The sequence below is a fragment of the Poecilia mexicana genome, unplaced genomic scaffold, assembly GCF_051168715.1.
Source record: "Poecilia mexicana isolate PSO_F unplaced genomic scaffold, ASM5116871v1 scaffold_10, whole genome shotgun sequence".
Classification (NCBI taxonomy): domain Eukaryota; kingdom Metazoa; phylum Chordata; class Actinopteri; order Cyprinodontiformes; family Poeciliidae; genus Poecilia; species Poecilia mexicana.
In genome coordinates this window covers 27,648,214-27,671,094 of record NW_028263379.1, presented here as the reverse complement: position 1 = coordinate 27,671,094, position 22,881 = coordinate 27,648,214, and the positions used below count along the sequence as shown (strand labels likewise).

Below are 22,881 nucleotides of genomic sequence, written 5' to 3'. Positions count from 1 at the left end.
TTTTCCATCATCTCTTACGCTGCGTTTTAACACAGCTGAAGTCACAATTTAATTGTTCTCATTTGCATATTCGCTGTGTCTGTTGTCAAAACAAGTTGGAAGAGGTGATTTGTTCGCGGCTCTTAACTGTTACCTGTTTAAACAGGCAGGTAACAATTCACGCTCCGCTGGGTTGCCGTATCAATCAACCCGTTATTGTGTTCGCACAAATTCAGCTGACAGAAACGCATAAATACAGTTTATGGACACCTGTCTGACTGCAAATCAATATTTTTAAGAGCGAGAAACAAAACTGATTTGAATCCTCAATGGGAGACGGGATTCCTGGCGTAATAATGCGAGACGTAGACAAGGAATTGCGCTGAAGGAAGCAAGACAAAATGACAGTTTCGATACCTACAAAGCCCTTGCCAAGGAAAAAAAAAAAACCTTATTCCCCTCCGTTTGAAATACTTCATTGTGAGAACTGGATTGAGTTCTTTTAATATTCACCCAAATCCAAGGCCAGACAAACGGAGGACGAACTTGGGAGGAAAGGCGCAGTGCGGCCCATCTGGATGAGCAGCAACTCTCCAACAAGGAGCAATCCCTACCTGAGTGTGTGTGGGAGGGATGTTCCTGCGACCGTAGACCCCCAGCAGCGCGTTGTGCGACAGCGACAGATTGAACTTGACGTAGGTCGGATGGTGGACGGTCATGTGAAACCTCCAGAAGAGGCCCGGCGGGATCGCCTGGCTCTGCTGGGTTCCGACGTCGATCTCGCCACGGTCGATGGCGCGGCCCCTCACCCATTTCTCTGCAGGTGAAAGAAGGAGAAGAAGAAGGAAAAAAAAAATCACAGGTGAAACACTTTAGTCACATGCTGGAGATTTATCAAGGTGGACAAGGAGTCCTATTCAAGATCACCGGGAGCAATTAATAACCAACCTAATGTTCTATAACAGCGGCGAGATCAGCAGCACAGCTAATTAAGTGAAACTGAATAGATCTCCAAATGACTAAGCGAGAGTCAAAAAAAAAGAAGAAAAAAAAAACACATCTTTTCAAGGAAGTAGGCTTTGGCAGTCCTTTGGATACACTGTGCATGAAGATGAACTGCTTTAGAAAGCCAGCGTTGGGGTCTGAAAGCTCTCTACCGGGGCTTTGTCGTGCACTATATTAGCATCTGCTAACAAGAAAGGCGGATGTGTGCGTCGTGTGTGTGTGTGTGTGTGTGTGTGTGTGTGTGTGTGTGTGTGTGTGTCAGAGAAAAGAGGAAACTGGGGATCAGAAGAAAAAAAAAAAGTGAGGAGGGCACCGCACACACACGCGGCCACACGCATTCACAAACAGACCAACGGCGCACAGATAGTGTCTTGAGTGAGAGCCCGTCTTTGTGTGTGGAGAGAATAGGGTCCATCCGGCGGTCCCGCCGGCCATCAGCTCCTCTCCTCTCTCTGCGTAAAGCCTTTATCAAGCCCCAGTCCTGAGTCTTTTGTGTACGGCGGAGTGGAGGGGGGACGACTCCCTTTGTGCTGGTCTTTATGGAGAGCTATATCTCTGGTTCTAAACTAAGATGGAGGAAATATGTTGACAGAGGGGAGCCAGCCAATCGTTACCACCACAAAGGCAGAAGAACAGTTAGGGGCAGATTCATGGACGAGTCTGCTCGCTCTCAATCCATAACGCCCGCAGCTCCACCACTCCATTATGGCGACACCGTGCACACCCACCGGCCGGGCCGGCGTATATCACATGTGCTGTCACGCTGAGAGAAGGAGCTAAGAGTGCAGGTCTGGGAGGAACTTTCAGCTGTGCTGGAAGTGGCTTTAGGAAGGGCGCCGTGCGATTGACTGCTGTTCTGCCCTCCGTTTGGCTTTACATGTGGAAGGGGGTCCAGAAGTCTTAATGGAATTTCATCACCTCAAACATACTTACAAAGTCTCCAGGGCGGCTGCAGAGCGCTACAGCGCATTATATAACAACACATCAAAACAACAGCTGAGCAATGCCAACGACCACGACACCCAGCAAAGAAATCTGGGTCTTTGCACAGACTCCAGTAGCGAAAAGCTTTGGGAGATTTTTTTTTTTTTGATCCAGTAAATGACAAAGCTTTAACGTACACCAGATCACCAGATGACAGCAGCGGGATTTCATGAATTGATTACAAGAGCTTGTGAAACAATGTGAAACACAACAGAGCGAGCAGAAAACCCTCCCAAGGCGATAACGTGATTGTAAATTATACATTTGTGATATCTGTAAATGAAACACACAGATACAGTAGTTCCAACTCCTCCTTCTCAGCACAAACTTACCGACATGTTGATTATGGACGTCTGGCAAAACATCGGCTGATCAGAAACTAAATCCGACAACATTTGAAGATTCAAACACTTAAAACACAATGTTATACCATACCACACTATGTTATACTGCAACCCACTACATTATACTACACTGCGCTATGCTAAAGCCACCATACCATACTATGCTATACAATACTATACTTTGCTATACTGTTCTATACAACAGTCCACTACACTGTGTTAAACTTTACTGCACTACACTATACTATACTATACTATACTATACTATATTGCACTACTTGAAAAATCTCCATCTGCTTGTTCCACCTGCTCTGGAGAACCAAATTGCTATCATTCTCAAACTGAAGAAAAAGGCTCCAGATAGAAAACTTTGCTACACCTTTAATTTATCATGAGATAAAATACAATCTAAGAACAACATACTAATTCCTTTTATCCTTTCTGCTACGGTTTAGATTGGGCCTAAAATATTAGTCTCCAATGCGACTAATTAACTCTAATTAGAGAAGTGAGCTTGGAGTAAACCCGACATACTGTTTTAAATTGGTACCAGTTTAAAACACTTCCGGACCTCTGACTTGGCTAAGAAGTGCAACTTCTCCCATTTCTTAGCCTTTGCTTAACATCTTACAGGTCCACTTTGTCGCTTGTTGTAACCGCAAGGTGAGTCAAGTGCAAATCTTCTGGGATGTGTGACTGATAGGAGAAGAGAGGAGTGAAGAGGGGCCGCATGCGCTTTAGTTGTGCAGTGCACTGCACTTGTTACAGTCTAATTAACTTCTGCACCTCTCTGTCGAGTAAACACCTACTCCTCTGCAGCTACATTAAGCGAATCAACATAACTTTTTACAGTGCATTCTTGCTTAGTTTCTCTGTGCTCTATGTACTGTAGGCCTATTAAAAACACACCCCAGCATCGCCAGCCTGACCCTACCCGTCTATTAAGCATATCATTTCAACCCGACTCGACCCAAATTTTGGTTCAGGCTGATGCTATATACAAACTCTAACCTTCTCAATGATTATTAAGTATTTGCATTGGGAGCAGAGGTGTATGTGAGCAAACAGTGCTTCTAAAACAAGGTTTTAATATTTTAAAGCAAATACAAAATGATAATGATATTCAGGTTTTGAACTCTCTTTAGTGTCCTGTCTTTATATTATCTAACTGTGACCTTTCAAATGTGTGTTCCTTACAGAGTTTTGATCCTTATTTTAACTCTAAAATTTCCAAAAACAGCACGTTCCAAGCCAAAGGTCCCAAGCCTAACTGGATAAAACACAGTAACTTAGTTGTACTCTACTCAGCCTTCCTGTTATCTGATTCAAGTCTTGCTCTCTTCACAGCCTGAATGACCTGAAAACATATTTTTATGTGCCAGAAATTAGCAAATAGGGCTGCATTCTTGTGATGGTAAATATTGCGATATCAGGTGCAACATTTTCTTCCTTCCTCTTGTTCCCATCTGTGACCATTAGCATTTTCTGGCAACGTCTTTTGCGTCCAGTGTGGGTGTCTGCTGTGGTAAGTCTTTGTTGAACTGGCTAAATGTCATTAGCACATAAAATTCAAGTTCAGAATACTTGTAAGACAATAGGCGACACTCCAAGCGGTCCTTTGCGATGTGAATACGAGGATATATTCGCAGCATATCTTGCAGCCCTGGTGACAGGCTGATTTCTAGGTGCATCTTGGCTTCTTTACACGCACCTCACCGTTGGCGTATTACTATGATCACTTCACGGCATTATCTACAAATAGACCTTCCGCATGTACATTTCCTGTAAATAGCCTGGGAGCTCTTGGTGGAATTGCACTTTAAGTCACATGAATATTTACTATTCAGCCAGCAGTAAATGACTTTTCATGTCTCTTTTCAAAGTCTGCAATCCTGTTTTAATATTGAGCCCAAACCTTTCGAAATGTCAAACAGCATACTAATAAACACAAAATAACAGCAGCAAAAAAAAAAAAAAAGAAAAAAAAAAAAAAAAATATATATATATATATATATATATATATATATATATATATATATATATATATATATATATATATAAAAGTATAAAAGTATGCTGATAACTTTGGTGACTGAGATGAAGTTTGCCGGTATGCAGCAAGAAAGAAAGGGTTATAATAATACTTAGCAAAAAAAGAAAAAAAGGAGGGGACTGTGTGAAGTCTGAAGTTCGTATTGGTCTGATTTTGGACTCTCCTTCAAACAGAGTAATGGTCTAACACACTTAAAGTAAGCATTCACACAATCTTGGCCAATTTTACCTCAATAAACTGTTCCTTTTTATGCTAACCCACACTTTCTGTGTCTGGTTACAAAAAGCATAAAGATCAGCAGATGGCTGGACGTCTTAAAAAAGAAAAAAGATCTTTTATTCGGCTTTAGATGAATGAAACATGAACAGGGCAGGGCAGAGCACTGTCAGGCACAGAGGCGTGCAGGCTGACTGGCAGGAAGATGAGCAATCAGGTCCTTCTGAAGCTAATTACCGTATGGTGCCTCGCCGAGCCTGACGCAACGAGGGGACAGAAAAGTGGCGTCCAGGTCAGCTGATGGGAAGCAGAACGGTGAGACAGAGGAGAGGGGAAACACGAGAGGAGGCTTGCCTAGAAAAGTGGGCGGCTGTGTCATTTTACAGCTGCTGATGCAAGACAGGAGAAAACCTGCGTTGCGTTTCTTTAATTCTGTTTCATCGGTGAAGGGTAAATCCGAGAGAGGTGAGGGTCCGAGACGATTTGGAAAGTTCCACGACCCTTTCAACCTGCTCACATGACTGCTGTCAATCAGCCGTGATCTCAACAAAGAAAAAGACAAAACATCTTTCTCAAATGGAAAATCTCTGCTAATTTCTTCCTGGCAGGCAAATCGAATACAAGCTTAAATGAACGAGGCAGTATGCAAACAGCGAGGTAAAATTTCTTCACGCCTTGCTGTTTCCCAGCAGCTTTATTAAAGGAAGAAAACCGCTCGAAATTCACACCTACTACTGGTTATTAGCCAAAAAAAAAAAAAAAGAGATAAAAATAAATGTTATTGCATGAATCTCCTCTTGTGCTTTTCATCATTAGCTGGCAAGCAAAGCAATTTGTGAGCAAAAACATGAGTGAGGTTTATTAAAAAAAAAAACATGTTTTTTTTTAAAAACGTTTTTTTAAATAAAGAAGTGATTAAAGGGCTCTTTGGCTTCTTCATGTCTAACATCAAACAATAAAGCAGCCTTGACAGAAACGATTAATCATTAGTGCACTTCTGTAAACTAAATAGCCTGCATTATATTAATGATCCTGCTTCAGCCAATTATGCAGGTAGCGCTGCATGATGTGCAACAAAACTTACTACTGCTTTGACTTAACACCATCTACTACTTTTAAGAAAAACAGGCTGGGTTATTTTCCTCAAATCGCTGGACATCAAGATCAGATTTAGTTTGTTTCTTTCTTCTCCAAAACTCTCTCTTTCTTCGGTGTGGTTTGTTCTCAAATTATTCTATCTATTCGGGGTGCGACGGCGTGGCTCAGTAATGGTTTCCATTCCTGACCCCGGGGTATTTACTGAATGTTTTCCTGTTCTCTCTCAGCCCTTCTTCCTGTAAACCACTCATTAATAAAGGCCAAAAGAGATAAAAGAAACTGACATCTGCCTCATAAAACACCATCAAACTGCTGTTAGCATCTGATTTCTGGTAAAGTGTAAGCTATTATTAAGAGCAGACGGGCGCTGTAAGCTTGACCATCTGTTGCATCTGTGTTTGCATAGCCTAGTAAAAAAACCATGAGGCTGTAACAACAGAACATGCCCCCCACAGACAGTGAAGGTGTGTGTGGCCCTAGTGTGAGGTAGCAGTGCTATAACACTGATTCGATGCTAAGCTAAAGGAACATTTTTAAAATTAGTGTTTTTTTAAATATGTATTTTCCAGGCACATAGTGCCATTTTATAGCACAATCAAGTAACTATGTTAACTTCAGTTGTTAAAAGCAACTCTATATATCTATATATCTATATATCTATCAAAAATGACTTAAGAGAAATTTTACTTTGTAATTTAATGCTTTGAAATTGGGCCTCTGTCTCTTTAAGAAGCTCTTGCTCTTTCTGAAACTCCGCCTTCATTAACCCCTCCTCTATTAACCCTTTAACAACGTTTTTACCAGTGCTGCTCTGAGAAGCAGCTCCTATAATGAGCTCAGACGATGCACAGTTCCACCAGGTGTTTGCTAATTGCTGCTGGCTAGTCTGAAGGAGCTGAGTGAGGGAGTGGTGGCAGAGGGCTGCTCTGTGAGGCGGAAGCTGTGAAACCTGGAGCTCAGAAGAGGAGCTGCGTCTCCAAAGCGACGCTAGGTCCAACCAGGCGTTTTATGCAGCTGAATGGTTGCCAAGGGAGATTAAAAGGCCTCCCAAACTTGAATCAAAGAATCCAGGCAACACTCCAGGTTTGTTGTTGATGAGGGAATAACTTTATAACTTGATGTAAAACTCAAAAGAAGTGTCTTTACATAACACCGCTCCTTTAATGTGTCTTAATGGCACAAGTACTGCTCCTCTCACCCTCTTCTCTGGGTTGCACTGGTGCACTTTAGTCATGTCACAGCAGACATTTTTGGGTATAAAAGGGAGGAGTGTCTGTGTGCCAACCTTGTTTCAATTGATACCTGCCAAGTGGATGTGTTGTACCTGAATGACAGCAGAAAATGGAAAGGGTTGCTCTCAATATTCTACTTGTAGTTCTGTCACAGAGATTGGTCTTTATGACTACAATAAATAGTATCTACCAGCAGGACGTCACTTAGACCTGCAGTACTTTGGACAAAGTGACTGTAACCAGTCCTTGGGTCTGTCAGTGTTGGGGACGGCTGGCCTAGACGGGTTGGCCATGATCCCATCATGTTTCAGATTCAACTTGTCCAAATGAGGGTAAGAACCAAAATGAGTAGTAAAAAGAGTAAAATAAATGTTTCAGGAAGTCATTTGCATTTACATTGATAAGTCTCCAACAGCAAAGAAAATCAATGTCACATGTACGGTTTAAGTACATCGGGGCAAATTGGTGTGTTTTGAAGAGCGTTGTCCAACTTCTGTGTTTAAGATCCACTTCCTGCAACTCTTAGATTCATGCTCCAAGGTAACTGAGTCAAATGAAAAATATATACATGGATTATATCTTTATATAGACCTGTCTATTGATTTATAGATTAACAGTTCGTTGCTCCGTTCTTTGTCACGGTTCTCCTGTTTCAGAGTTTTGCGCAACGTGCGCAGCGTCTTTTTTTCTTTTTTTACCCCATAAGGCGCGGAGCGGTCGGGAAGTGTATCGATGGAGAAAAGCAGACTGACGTAAACCTTTTAGCTCTGGTATTCTGATGATTAAAATTAAAAAGTGCTGTTGTGCTACCGTTTCACACCAGATCACTCACAGAACCAATGTTAACGCTATAAAATGAATGGTCTCTATCGTGGTATCACCCATGGAGGGATTTCTTTATTTAAATGGGTTCATTTGTCAGAGGGATACACAGTGAGGGCATCGTGATTTTAGTAATTACATGTTTATAAGAGCGATTTTCTGTTGTCCTTCCATGGAAGCGGGCAGCATTCAGACGAACATTAAAACACGTTTTAATATAAGTTGCTGCTTTGACATGATCACAGCACTGACAAAACATGTGAACAAAAATCCTCAATAAAATATAAAATATTAGGAAATCAGACACCACACAAAGTGAATCACAGCAACGTCATCAGCCGGTGTAACGGTGAATTGATGCAGTGAAGCTACTAGTAGCAGGAGAACAGAGCTGCTCCAAGAAGCTACAAACACTGAAGTAAAGAAGAAGAGCTGCCATCGATACAGATGTAGCATGTTTTAATGTTACACAATACAATTTTAGCAAGTTGCTCAAAGTCTAAACTCGTATTGTTGTGCACTTAAGGTGTAAAGTTTACCTTTGACCAAACGCCCCCCAGAAGAATCCCAGCGCCCCACTTTTGTAAAAATTTCCGCAAGCGCCCCCTGCCATCCTCTGAACGCCCCCTGGGGGGCGGTACTGCCCACGTTGAGAACCGTTGGTTTAGAAACTGGAAGCGGGAAGGGACAAAATCCAGGTATGAATCCCCAAAGAGGCAAACGGACCTGTTCCTCCTTTCAGACACTAAAATACTTCGATTGATCAAACCTAAATGAAGCAAATAAAAACTGATTGCAGATTTTCTAACACAAAGTTTGCGATTTGTGAAACCCTCACGAAAAATTTTATTTTTTCCCCCCATAAATACAGCTAAAATCCCGTCTCATCTCAATCACGTTTTGTGAGCACAACATCGCATTTGGTCTAAATTCATGAACGTAATTCATCGAGACACCCCTAAAGTCCACATGAATCTTTTGTTTTTAAAAATCAATGTGAGTTTGCCGGCCCATTTAGCTCAGGGTTTTATGTGCCTGTCCATGCCTGTGTGTGTGTGTGTGTGTGTGTGTGTGTGTGCGTGTGTCAGGCCGGCAAGGAAGAGGAACTACATTATGACTCGGGACACGAGGTCTAATTAATTCCTCTTGCCTACGGGAAATTCAGGTAAAACAATTACACCTACAATCTATTTTTCAACACACTGTCTTCGCAATTAATGTTATTACCCCTCATGTTCTAATGAAGCAGAGAACAGCATTACGCTGCAGTCAGGGTCTTGGTAACGGGACATGTCCGAGGGGACCAAACCGCACGCGCACGTGTGTGTGTGTCTGAATAGTCAATACTGTCCGTGTGTAAATCATGCATGTATCGGCGCAGACAATATAATACTGTTCCGAATGCAAGAGAGATTGAGTTTGCCGCAGGATGAATAAAAATATCACAATGGGCAAGGTCTCTATAATTACTTGGATTCAATTAAGGGCCTTTTGAGCAGGTGGCTTAATAAGCTTTCAGCCTCCCCTCTCCACTGTGCAGCCTAATGAGTGTCAGTCAGAGTCAGGAGAAGATAATGCTCCGGGCCCCGGGGCCTTCTATTACTTCTACCGTCTGTCTTCACCTTCTACCATCAGGCCTCAGGTTACATCTGTGACAGATATGTCTGCCTGTTCACAAACTCATTCACTGCTTGACACCGACGCTGTTACATATTTAACATGTGTTGCACAAGATGGCATAAGGATAAAGTATTCAACTTTCTTTCTTTTTTTTTTTTAACTGAGCTCCTGCAAAAGTTTATAATAAGGCTAAGTCTGGGCAGATACTTAACGCCTGTAAGTCAGTGAACCGCAGAGTGAATTTCTCCTCTTCAACTGTGTCATTATTTCAAGTGAAAGTAAGAGAAATCACTGTGAGGTTTTGTGACGAGATGTATCGATTTCCATTAAATTAAAAAAGGAAAAAAAAAACTTTTAAGAACTTTGACTTTCAGGATTGATCGGGGGACATTTCAAAAATGTTAAAGTTCACACGTAATCTCTTGGATCACGGTAGTAAAAGTATCAATACAGTAAGAGTAAAAATATACTTGATAAAAAAAAACATGTAAGAACTAACCATGATCAGCACAAAGGCTGCCAAAGTTACAGATAAATACAGAAATTAGTAAATGGTTAAATAAAGTCATTAATTTGGCAAAGGATTAGCAGAAAAAAGTATAAGAACGAATAGCTTTGAATTATTATTATTATTATTACTTTTCAATGTTGCATATATTCATAACTGCCTTTTGCTTTCAACTGCGATACTTTATCAAGGTGTCACAAATCCAATTCATTCCATTTATCATTTAGTTTTCCCACTTGTTTGTGATGTCTTCGTTCTCTTATTATTCATTTCTTGTTTAATTACTTGTTTGAACTGATTATTTAATTCCATATAGTGGGAGAATTTTTTTAATTCTTTTTTACATTTTTAAATTGCTACGGGAATCAATGAAAAAAGTCATGGTAGATGCTTAAAGTTTTGCTTGAGATATTTCAGTTCAAAAACACTCTGTTTTATTTATGTTAGTGTAACTCATGTTATGAAAATGTCTTGGATAAAATCATAAAGGAGTCGGTGTTGGTGCTGGTGTAAAAAAAAAAAAAAACAGGTGATGATTTTCTGCCAAAACCACTTTTTGCAAAAAAAAAAAAAAAAAAAAGAAACAAAACAAAAAATGACTATATGTTGTATATCTAGATATATGTAAGTCACCTTCCAAAAATAAATAGCCTAAGTCTTTTGTTTTTTGCTTTTTTAGGCAGAAGTGGTTGTGGCAGGAAATCCTCATCTCTCCTTTGCTAAAAGATGATTTGAAAATCCCTTTTGCCAGCAAAGTACTTATTTTAGAATAGAAAGGTGACAATATTATTATTTATCCCAAAGACAAACCCAACTATTATTATTTTGTAACCCAAAACATCAAATCTGAGGCTTTAGAAAACAAAACAAAAACAAACAAAAGTGACTCCTAAGAGTCTCTCTGTCGCAGATGAAATGAGTCGTCTGCAGTGTAAACAGCGACTGCAGCTTTAAATCACACCCGACTTGTCCGGCCATATTTTAATGGCAGGTTTTTGGATGCGGGCTGTGTCGCATGCAGACATGTTTGTGCTCTCTTGACTCGAGGAGCTCAAGCAGAGAGCTCACTAAATGATCTATGCTGCATCACGCACGTGTGTCTGAGCTGTGAGTATGCGCGCGCTACACCCCGAGACTGTACCCCAGCGTGAGAAAATCAATGCATCCGCTGTTACACGGCCCAGTCCATCAGAGCTCGCGCGCCGCGCACACAACCCGCCGCGTCCTTTCTCACCGTTTCCGCACGCGCACACACACACACACACACACACACACACACACACACACACACGCACACACACGCACACACACACCCCACCTCTCTCTGCACAACCCGCCTCCCCTTCCACCCTCTCTCTCTCTCTCTCTCTGCACGCAGCCTGGAATATTGATGTGCTCTTTAAGAGCCCTTCTTTCTGTCTGTGTCACAATCCATCCATCTCCACACCATTTCTAAACCACACCGTCAAGACAGAGTAAAAACAGCTCAGAACTCGGCTTTACAGCCGGTTTACACAATCGCCTCAGCTCAGACGGCGTAGCTCGGCGTTTTCATCATCTCCACATTGTAATGAGGCAATATTCCCATCTACTGTATGTCAGTTTGTATCATTTCGCGTTATTAATAAGTCAGACGTTCCCACATTGAGTGAGATATTACTCCCCCCCCCCTCCTCGTGCCCTGATGTACTTCATTAAGGCAGGGAATCCACTGACACAAACTTTCTTTTTCTGGGCACTTCTGCTTTCATCTGCACCAGAGGAATCTCTCTCTGCGTGGGTGCGAACGTTCATGTGTGTGTGTGGGTGTGTGTGTGTGTGTGTGTGTGTGTGTGCGTGCGTGTGTGTGTGTGTGGCCATGTCTGCGAGCTTCTCACGAATCCACGTCAGATCAAGAAATAGAAGCCCCGGAGTTGGTGTGTGTGCATGCACACCAGCTTGGGGTTGATTATCGTGGAGTGAGTGGCAATTAATGTAACACTAATTAGAAAAGCTTTTTATGTGATGAGGACTAAGAAGGGGGCTGCCGGTTGATCTCCAGAAAAGCTGCAGGAGAGCGATCGCGAGGAGGACATAAAACGCAGCATGTGTGGCTTGACAAGACAGTAGCCATAACGCAGTTGACACAACATGTCAATTAGTGTCTCGCGCAGTGGAGCGGGGGCCGTCTCAGAAAGGTAAATTAAAATTCCCTTTCTTGGGATGCTGATTTTGGGCAGAGACCCAACGCATCAAACGAACAGCGAAACAGAAAAGAAGAAAAAAGGAAAAAAAGATGTTGAGAAAGGCTGTTTTTCTGTGGCATTGATGTTGATATGAAAAAATAACACAGCTAAAAAAAAAAAACATCCTGAACAAGTATACAAGAAGATTACTAGCTTCAAATCATTCTGCCAAGATTGTTTCATCTCTCCCTACTGTGCCATCACATCGGAAACAAGGAGAAAGTGATAACTATGCTCCTCCAATCAGCCTCCTCTGCCATCTTCATATCCCAACTGTAATGTTCTGTTTATTGCAGTGCATCAAGTATAAAATAATTTATTTCTCAATAACAAGGAAACATTTACATCTTGGTTTCCAATCTTTTCTGTTTTTTTTTTTTTTCAGACAAGCCACAGACATTTGTTTTGTACAGTAGGAAGAAAAGGCAGCATTGAATACGCCAGTGTTTTTCTCTGTACATCTATTTCTAAAGGGGCTGTTGACATTAAATTCACACCAGATGATAGTAACAAAAATCCAACACATACGAAGAAATCAAAACAAATTAGTCCATAAATTAAGTTGTGTGGCTTACGGCGGAATGGCAGAGGGAGTAAGTACTGATCTGCTGGACGATAAATTGTTCCAGAAGTTATCGCGATAAGCGATGACATTGTTGTTTTGAGACAATTTTTAATGTAAAATAATAAAGCAAGAACACGTTCTTAAACATCAGTAAACTTTACATTCTTATGACCATTTAACACTGGAACTGGAAGACATTTTAAATAAATAAAACAACAAATAAAATGAATTTTGAAGTCTTTGTAAACAGAAGTGCCCTTCAAAAAAGGGCCAGATGAAACCAAGGCACCAAACTGAAGACTTATATCATCCTGTTTTTGGTAGAAAGAGAGAAAAACAATAAATCATCCCAATGGAAATTATTGAGCTTGTTTTAATTTATCATGCAATTAATTGATATATATTGATTATTGTGACAGGCCTAATTGAGCACGTTACGAAAAAAAAAACCCTACATAGACATAAAGAGTCAGGAAACCAGCTGAAACCTATCAGTATTCAGGAATCAACCCTCTTCAGTGCAACTTAGCACCTAATGGTTTGGTTCAAACTAATAGCCTATGAAAGGGTTTCTCATTAAAAATGTATTGTACATGAAGTATTGCAAGATGTGACAAGCAAAGACTCTCTTAAGACATTTGCAACCTTATTGTTGAGAAACATTTTGACGAGATTGGTTACTATATATTGTGTTTCTGTGAACCCAACTGAGGCCTTTATCTGGAAACGGGAAGAATATAATTTTACTATAAACCAACCACACACAGATTATTTTCACAAGATTTCTGACAGGGGAGTCAAAAGGACATTAATAGGGATTTTCCTTTCAGCCAGAGACTATAATAACAGAGATCTTCGGAAAGATCTAGAAATAGCACATGCAGTTATCTACCCAATACACTCACTGCATAACTCTCCACTGTTGAAGAAAAATCAGGTCTGAGATTGTTTAAATTTTCCTGCACCACATTTAGCCAAGCCGATAAAATACCGGGAGAAGAAACATTAATTCAGAGGATATCGAAATCATATGTGAGGGAAGTTATTCACCATCAACCCAAAAAGTAATATATTGATTGTTTGAGTTGTTCCCAGCATTTTTTATTTTTTATTTTTTTGGTAAATCTAATGCAAACTACCTCATTTGAAATATACTTAATGAGAAAACTAGCCGCCATGTTCGATACTAATTTTCCTTGCTAAATGTTTCATGAAAAAATAAATAAATAAAAAGTCCCCCACTTCTCAATTATTCGCCTCTCCTCCCAGTTTAACTTTTGTTTCCCCTTCCACCATGAAGCGCTCTCTCCCTCCTGCTCTCATCCCACATCCCTTCCTCTCACCATCCTCCGCGGTGTAATCTTGGGGATTGTGTGGTCTCTCGGTGTGAGAGGTGATGGGTAGAGCGGGATGAGCGTGATAATCTGCCACACTGGATTACAGCCTAATCTCTAATCTCTTTGGCCCTCCTCTGCCAGGGGACCACCTCCACCGTGCCAGTTTTATTAATCTGAGCTCCCATGCATCAGCGGCTTAACTCTGCCCATTTTGATTTCCACCGGCTCTCAAGCGTGTAAAGCAATGAGAGTTGAAACAATAGAGCGCTTGTGACGCAACACTTCCAAGTGAAAGTCTGTGACCCCGGCGCGGTCTATAGGAGGATTTAGGGACCAATGAGAGTGTTAATCCTTAAAAATGTGAGGATTCATCAGGAGCAGTTGCTTCAGGGACGTCCCAGGTAGCCTGAATTGCAGAGTGCTGCAGTTCGGCTCCCCGCACGTGGGTTCCGGCTGCCTCTGATGTAATATCCATCAGAGTTAGACCAAGCATGAAGGTTGCTATGCTCCGTCTGACTTCATGACCTGAAAAACGCACAATTAATGTCCCATATCATGGGGTTAAATTGGGGCTAAGAATTGCTCTGGATAGATGGCAGAAGGCGGTGTGGAGACGAGCGATTTCTAGCCCTGCACTGGGTAAGACGGCCAGTGATTAACCAATTACCTGCCTTTTTAGATATGGAATCAGTTCAGGTTGATTTATTGCCTAATGTCTCCATGTTGAATGAGATCATTCAGTGTGCCGATTGCCTTTTAACAACAAAACAATGCCCCAATGAAGCAGAAACGTACTGAAATGTGTACCGAGTGTATCAGTTTTTAGTATTTAGGTTCTTTTAAAGGGGCAGTGTTTACTATTTCCTAGGGACACAGAGCAATTTTATAGCACAATCAAGTAGCTATGTCACCTCCAGTTGTTGTGAAAGTGCTATATATATATATATATATATATATATATATATATATATATATATATATATATATATATATATATATATATATTAGAGGTGTGCCGATCGATCGGTCACCGATCATAATCGGGCCGATTTTCGTGAAAAAGTGCATGATCGGTGATCGGCGATCATTGTCTCTTTTACCGATACCGATCACCTGCATCTCATTTCGCAGCCTGCTTGTGCAGCTGGTCTCCTCTTTCCTTCACTCTGCGCAAACGCGCAACAACAAATCCTAAGCGATGTGGAACTATAACGCACTGAGTGAATGGGGAAGTTTGCGTGTTGTGGGGAAAATTGAAGCACGTCAAAAATGCATCAACACAACGAAGCTAATACGACATAAAAACAGTGCCATACTTGACGGAGTTTGGCTACATCGAGGCTCACTGCAGTAAAAAAGACATACGGAGGATCAGACAGCAGGTAAAGCAGCGCACAGCTACAAACACTCACCCGGATTAGCATGACGGTCAGAAAGCTAAACAAATAACCCGCAAAATTATTTAAGTCTTCGAGCTGCGATGTCAGACGCTGGTTCTGCTCTCGCTGTTGAACCGCTGCTACGCTACAGGTAATAATATTTCACAGACGGAGCTTCGCTTCTGCTCCACCTGGTAGTGACTCTCACCAAACCTCTGTTTAAAGCTGCAGCATCTAACTTAAAAAAATACATTTTACCTACATATTAAAACTTTCGCTGTCCTAACATGAGACGGATAATCTCTGAAAAAATAATCGATCTCCTCCCTGTTCTGCATAATTACTCCGCTCAGTCAGAAACAGCCAATGAGAGCTAGCAGTAATCAGCTATCAGGAAGTTTTCATTCAGTAACTCTGGATTGTTTATTGTAATGGATCCTGTTTTTGCCTTTGAATGTTGAGTTTTATACTTGAACTTCTTGGCAATGTTGAGAGGTTTTATTTTGGCTCTTTGCATTATTTAGCCTCTTCAGAGCCTTCATATGTTATCAGTCTGTTAAAGATAGTATTATCAATAGCAGTACAATTTGCACAAAGCCTGTTTTGTTTAGTTTTCTTCTTGGAAAAAGTTATTAAAAACAAGTGTTTGTCTAAATTAAGGTGAATTCATGGTTCCTTTTTCCACATAATGTAACCGGTAGTGTTTATGATAAAAAATAAATAAATAATAATTATGTGATCGGTATCGGTGATCGGTATCGGTGTATCGGCCCTCATGGGTGATCGGTATCGGTATCAGCAGGAAAAAACCTGATCGGCACATCCCTAATATATATATATATATATCATCAAATATGAATGAAAAGGAATCTGACTACGTAATTTAACGGCTGCTCTGTGAGGTGGAAGCTCAGAAACTGCAGCTCTGAGGAGGAGCTGGGCCTCAAAGGTGGCGCTCGGTCCCACCAGGTGTTTTATACAGCTGAATGGGTTGCCATGGAGATTAAAGGATTTCTCAAAAATGCATGAAAAAAATCAAAGCGACGCTCCAGGCACGTTTTTGATGAGGTAATAACATTATAACTCTATGATGATGATGATGTGAAGCTAAAAAAAAGTTGATATTACATAACACTTCCCCTTTAATATAGTGAAATCTTCTTCTAAATTACGTTGGCATCCCTAAAAAGAGTCCTTTAAAATATTTGAAACTTAAGCCATTTTTTTATTCATAATTATTATTTTTTGATTAACAGGAGCTTTTAGTAAACTAGTAATAGTTATCTATGACTTTCTGTTTTTTTGGCCAAAGCAGAAGACATAGTGGCCTCTTCCTTTTAGCCACCAGTCACTAGGCTGGTGGTATATTATCATGCCACCAATCATTGTGAGGAGGACAATAAGGAAGGCAAAAAAAATCATCCCAGAAGTTCATTGTTAAACTTTTAGACCCTGTGTACATCCCAAAGGTTGATTGGGAGTGATGCCCAGTAAAAAGCCTCAATCCCACCATTATAACCATAAAATTTACCTGGAGCCATGTGCTACGGCCAGAAGAGACAACAAAACCCCGACAACAAAACCTATTTACAGATTTATCTGCTGTTCAGAAGCGAGGGTTGATTGCATGGAGTCTCACCTCATAATTACTGTTAAGTACGGTGATGGAGCTACGATCCCTTGGGCCTGCTTCTCTTCCAATGGTGGAGATACACCATTGGAAGAGAAACAATGGTGCTTTTGGCGCTTTTTAAAGGCGCAGTATTCCAACATCAAAAACATACCTGGAGTGTTGCCTTGATTCTTTCATGCATGTTTGAGAAATCCTTTTGGTAGCCATTTTGTTTGCAAAAAAACTCTTGGTCTCACCAGGTGCTGCCTTTTCCACAGAGCTCCTCCTCAGAGCAGCACTCCTCCACTTAGCTCCTCCAGACTGCAGCAGCAGTGTTTGCTAACTGCAGCAGCAGCAGCAGTTAGCAAACACCTATTAGAACTGCATATTAGCACATGAACCACTTTCAGTGAAACGCCAGTGAAAACATTGGCAAAGGCTTACTGAAAGCGGAGCGCAGGACAGAGCAGGAGCTTCTTAAAGAGACAGAGGCCAATTTCAAGGCGACAAATTGTGAAGTTAAATTTCTTTTATGTCATTTTTGTTACATATACAGCATTTTTAAGCACTGAAGGCATACGAGAGACACTGGATGATCTAGAGAGACTGTCCAAAGAAAAATATTGAAAGACCCCCTTCTCTGTATGCTCCAGTCTAGAGGAAATGTTAGCTAAAACATTAAGGGTTGTCCTGTATTGACTCTGACTCTCTTGAGACATACAGCCCCATGTGGATTTATTTTTCTGATCATCCCCATAGCCTTTTTTTCACAATGGCCGAAACACATGCAGCCTCCCCCAACGTCTGTCAGCCTTTTTTTGAGGGGAACAGGAGAGTATTTTGTTGGCATTCAGTTACACGATAAATGACTGCAAAATGTATTAGCTCTGGCTCCAATCAGACTTGATTGGAACACAACGCTGGGGTACACATGCTAATTTTCAATGAGCCTGCCTTGCCCGGGAGGCTACAAAACTCTTGTTTTTTTTTTTTTTTCTCTTCTCCCTTTTTAATGAAACACAAATTAACTGACCTAACATCTCAGACGTCACTTTGAGCTCTGGCCCTCAAAGTGACAGCAACGACTCACAGAAAATAAACAGGACTGATTGATTTTCCCTTCTCTGCTAGACAGCTGGCAGCTCGCTCTCAGTCCCGCTGCGCGAGGTGGAATTCCACGGCCCAGTCAAGATTAATAAACCCATCAAATTACCGCAGAAAGTCCTGACGATCAGAAAGGGCGGCCCGACACGACCGGCGGGATGCTGTGTCATGCCATCCCTTCATGTTGCCGTGTTCTACAAGCTTGTGTACTGGGAGGCCGTGGTACTGGTTGCTGGAGGTTTTCCAGTTCACGGCGTAGCCCTGACGGTGCTCAGGCTACAGAAATCACTACTGGTGCTCGGGAAAGATTGCTCTTAGTTTTTAGCTGGTACATCTGTGGATTTAAAAAGCACAAGTGGTTTTAAGAAATGAAAAAACAAACAAACAAACAAAAAGAATATTCATATGATGCTGCCATAAAATAATATTTTAATGGGATTTTAAGAGATGGGCCGACAGAAAGTAGCGTACAATTCTGAAGTCGAAAGAAAACTGAGCACTTTTTAAAGAAAAATAAAATTGACATGAAAATACTCGATAACTACTTTTTAGAATCCACTTTTTTTTGTTGCATTTGCAACTATTTTTTGGCCCAGTTTTGTTCATCTAGAGATGGGATTGTTTCCCCATCCTGACCAGATTCTACGTCCTGCAGGAGAAAAGCATCCACAGAGCATGCCACTGCCACCACCGTGTTTCTCCCCAGAGTTTTTGAGTTCAAAAATGATGTGCAGTGTTAGCCTTTGCTCATTTTCATGAGCTGAAAAGTTCGATCTTGACTTGAGCCCCTTTTACTCCATGTTTGTGCTGCTCCACACATTGCTTCAGGGAAACAGGACTTTTTATTGGTTTGTTTTAAAAATGACTTTGCTCCGTCATTTTCAGAACGACCTGATTTGTGGAGCGCACACAAAATAGTTATCCTATCACCAGATTTGCCCAGTTGGAGTTTAACAGGTTAACATTATATTTTAAGAAATAAAATCTGGCACATCATGCAAATTAAAGTAATATTTAATTGACCAGAAATTAACCACTCACTGAGGAAGAATGATGGAATTGCTCTGTTATGTTAAAAATTTTGTTTTTGTAGACTTTTGTTCCTAACTGTTTTGGTTTTGGCATTAGATGCTGTGAAGCTGAAAAGATTTTTTTCTCTTTTTTACTTTCAGACAAAACGTGGCAACCACGGCAACGGCATGGTTGTTTTGTACATGCGGATCCAGCAACTCAAATAACACCTGGACTATGACCCCCGACCCCAGAGGACTCGATGGATTCAGAGCCGAAGAAGGAAGTTCAAACTGTCTCCTCCATCAATCAGAATGGGGCAAGGATCATATTTCTGACTCCAGTGTCTTTCTGCCCAGCATTCTAACCACACAACTCAGACAGAGGCTGAAGGAGAACAGCAAAAACAAACGATTATGTCATCTAGGATACTTGAAATATCATATCAGCTTCCCAGATGTTAAGCTGTTAGCATAACGTTCGCGTTTGGCAGTCTTGAAAGTATCATACACCAAATGTGTCTTCAGTCAGATGCTTCTTTAAATTTGTTGCAAGACTGACTGCTACTGGAGATCCTTCCTGCCAACATCCACAAAAATTTTATGAAAATACCTGGACGACAGCAACTCACTAATTCCCACTTTGGGGTAAAAAAGTATTGAACTGAATTGAATGATAATTTGTCATTTAAGCTGTGGTTGAAATTACTGCTTATTGCACCTCTTGGTGTAAATTATGTTTAAAAAATATATAAATTTCCTTTGTAAAACATGAGCGCAAGGAAAAAAATCTTTAATTTTCAAAAAAAAATAAAATAAAAATGACATGTGACTGAAGGAAGCTGGAATTGAACCTACAACCACCTTCTGATTGCAGGACAAATACTCTGCCCACTCAGCTCAGTCGGCCAAAGCTCGAAATGCTTTCTGCCACCACACAGCTGCAGATTAACTGAGTCAATTAGAGAATGGAAAAACAATGACTTATGTAACCTGTAAACATATGCTGATGTGCAACATAAATATGATCTGCAACTTTATTAGAGAAATCTACAAGTGTCACGTTTACAGAAAAACTCTGTGCAAAAAGACACGGAATCGAGCTGACTTGCTACAGAGGTCCTGAAAGTACAAGTTACTATGGATACGTACAATTTCATGTGTTGAGTATAAACAAAAGCAGAACACAACAATATTTGTAGCCTTAGCTAATTTACAAATTTACAGCTATGCAAACGACAAAGACACACCAACACGACCACCGTCGGATTTTTAATTTTTGTAACACCAGATTTGAATATACTTCAAAACTGTACTCTGCTCCAGTGTCATCCGCAGTTGTCATAAGACCAACAACGCCCCGTATGGCCCGCAATGAACCCTGGGAAGGATACACCGGCCCCATTTTAGGAATGCAAATGTTGGTCGCATTTGGAGCAGCCTTCGCTGCATCACATTAACGTAATCTGTCTTCAAGTGCCGCCTTCGAAGGATACAATTTGGACACACTGTGTGTCCCCGAATGACCTTATTCAGTGAGACGGTCTTGCTAATTCACACCCAATGAGTGTGTGGGTTTGAGTAGGAGTGTGTCTGTGTGCATGTTTGAGAGAGAAAAAGAGAGAGAGAGACCTCACCTCTGTCACCCATGTACGTGTTTTCAGGGTTGAGTGTGTCCAGCAGGTGGACGGAGCTCGTAGGTCGGAGTTTGCCGCGGTCCTCCTGCTGATGGTCCGCTGAACTCAGGCCGTTTTCATACAGCTGGTTCTCACCGTGCCGCAGATGCCAGGTCAGGCCTAACAGGTGGACCGCTGCACACACACACACACACACACACACACACACACCCACACACGCACACACACACACACACACACACACACACACAGAGCAAAAAAGAAAAAGAAGGGAAAAAAAAGTGTGTCAGCCACAGGGGGAAAAGAAAAGCAGAGATAAAGGATCATTATTCAAAGCATGCAGAGGGGTGTGTCTGAATCTCGTTTAATGCCCATCTTAGAGCACTCAGTCTCTTTACGCGCTTATTAGTGCCAGCGAGCGATGGACAATTAGCAAATACACACAAACACCGTCTGCGTCGCACACGGACTCAACTTGTGCGCCGCTATGTGTGCACGTGACCACCGAATGCAGCAGAGGTGGGCAATTAAGGCAGATCTTCAGAGCCGCAGCCTAGGGCCGGTATTAAAGCGTTCACACAGTCTTTTATGCATGACTAATGATGCTTTGAAAGCTGCTGCCGATTCACAATCCATATGGGGCTTTTAAACAACAAAGGGTGAGGAGGATACAGGATTCCCCCTCCCACTTGTAAAAGTGTTTACTAGGACAACAATCCTACATGCTGTCAAATAAGAAAAACCAACGCCGCGCCCATTAAAAGAAATTAATTAGCGTCCTGCAAGGATATCAGTAAAAGCCGTCCGACCGATCTCGGGCTTCTTTTGCGCCAGAGTTTGTGCCTGAAAATTGCTTTAGTTTAGCTCTTTGAAAGAATCTGTAAAGGTTATGTGCCTTTGCTGGTGGTGGGAAGAACAAAGCGAACGAAATACATCATTGCAGGTTCTTTTTTTTTCTCTCTCTCTCTTTCTCTCTCCTGACACATTTGCAACATCAAACAAAAGCAAAGACTCAAATCACAAAGTTGTGATGTGCTGGTGGCAGTCAGAGGATGGCTGCTGCATGCAGATCAAGGTGCAAAACTTCTAAAGACTTCAAACGTCTCCGCCGTCTACCGCCGCCTGCCTGCTGATTTGCCGACGCCCAGAAAAAGGCGCCAGACGCCAGCTCGCCTCAAAATGGCTGTTCAGAAGAGAAAAAAAAAACAAATCCCAAATTATTTACAGTAAAACCAACACAATCGCATTGTCCCGTTACTGCATTGCTCTTTGAAAGCGTGCAAGCCTGGACACCTCTCTATGCACACACACACACTACCTCACCCACACTCAATCCCCTGCTGATGAGGAACGCCTAATTAAACCTCCAGATAGTTCAAAGCCATTTGCCGTTACTTTCCACTGAATCAGAGGAAAGCAAAAAAGGAAGAAAAAAAAGACATACAATTTTTTTTTTCCTACAAAATACAGCAACTGAACGATGAACTCCAAGAGCAGAGCGTCACCAAAGCGTGGTAGTTCCTGAACACGACCACCTCTCACTCCCTGTCATCTGTTGGGATCGGCAGATCCTGCGTTTCGATGCCATGACTTCCGAGTGGCTCACACCACTTTGGGTTCAGCTATCTACTCCTGCACAATGCGAGCTCCTCGAAGCACAAACTCTGACGATTACCAAGCGCCACGAGAGGAAGACGCCACGCATCGTTTGGTTCAGACTAATTGAACTGTCAGCCATGATGAGGCCGGACGCGTACGCACCACACCCGCACCTCAACGCCTCCCATTGAAGTATCTCTCGATTTCCGACGCGGTTTCTCCGTCTTGTGTTTAAAGATGTGGAGTTGGGGATTTTCTCATTAACACGCTGCTGTGAAATGGCTTGTGATGAGTCATTTCACTGATAGAAGAAGAAGAAGAAGAAGAAGAAGAAGAAGAAACTGCAAAATAAAATTGTGTGTCAAACAGCAACACCAAGTGATCTGCCTCATACATTCAATTTCATGGATTTGGTTTTCAGCACAATCAATTCCAACCACCTGGTCGACGTCGTGGACAGGCAGGTGCAGGACAGGAAGCAGGGCTGAAAAGAAACTCGACAGGAAAACACACTGGCGCCGCTTAGCGTCACACTTTTATTTAAGGGCGACG

General features: G+C 41.6%; 1 protein-coding gene across 1 annotated transcript in view; it reads right to left on the bottom strand.

Annotated features, from left to right (window-relative positions):
- The window catches only part of tenm1 (teneurin transmembrane protein 1), a 147,959-nt gene extending 126,616 nt beyond the window's left edge, over positions 1 to 21,343 (bottom strand). The window contains exons 1-2 of the mRNA XM_088009765.1: positions 20,731 to 21,343; positions 594 to 796 (exon numbers count right to left, since the gene is read on the bottom strand). Coding sequence (XP_087865891.1) covers positions 594 to 796; positions 20,731 to 20,743 — 216 coding nt within the window. The 5' untranslated portion in view covers positions 20,744 to 21,343. The remainder of the gene's footprint in view (positions 1 to 593; positions 797 to 20,730) is intronic.
- Between the last annotated feature and the right edge of the window lie 1,538 nt (positions 21,344 to 22,881).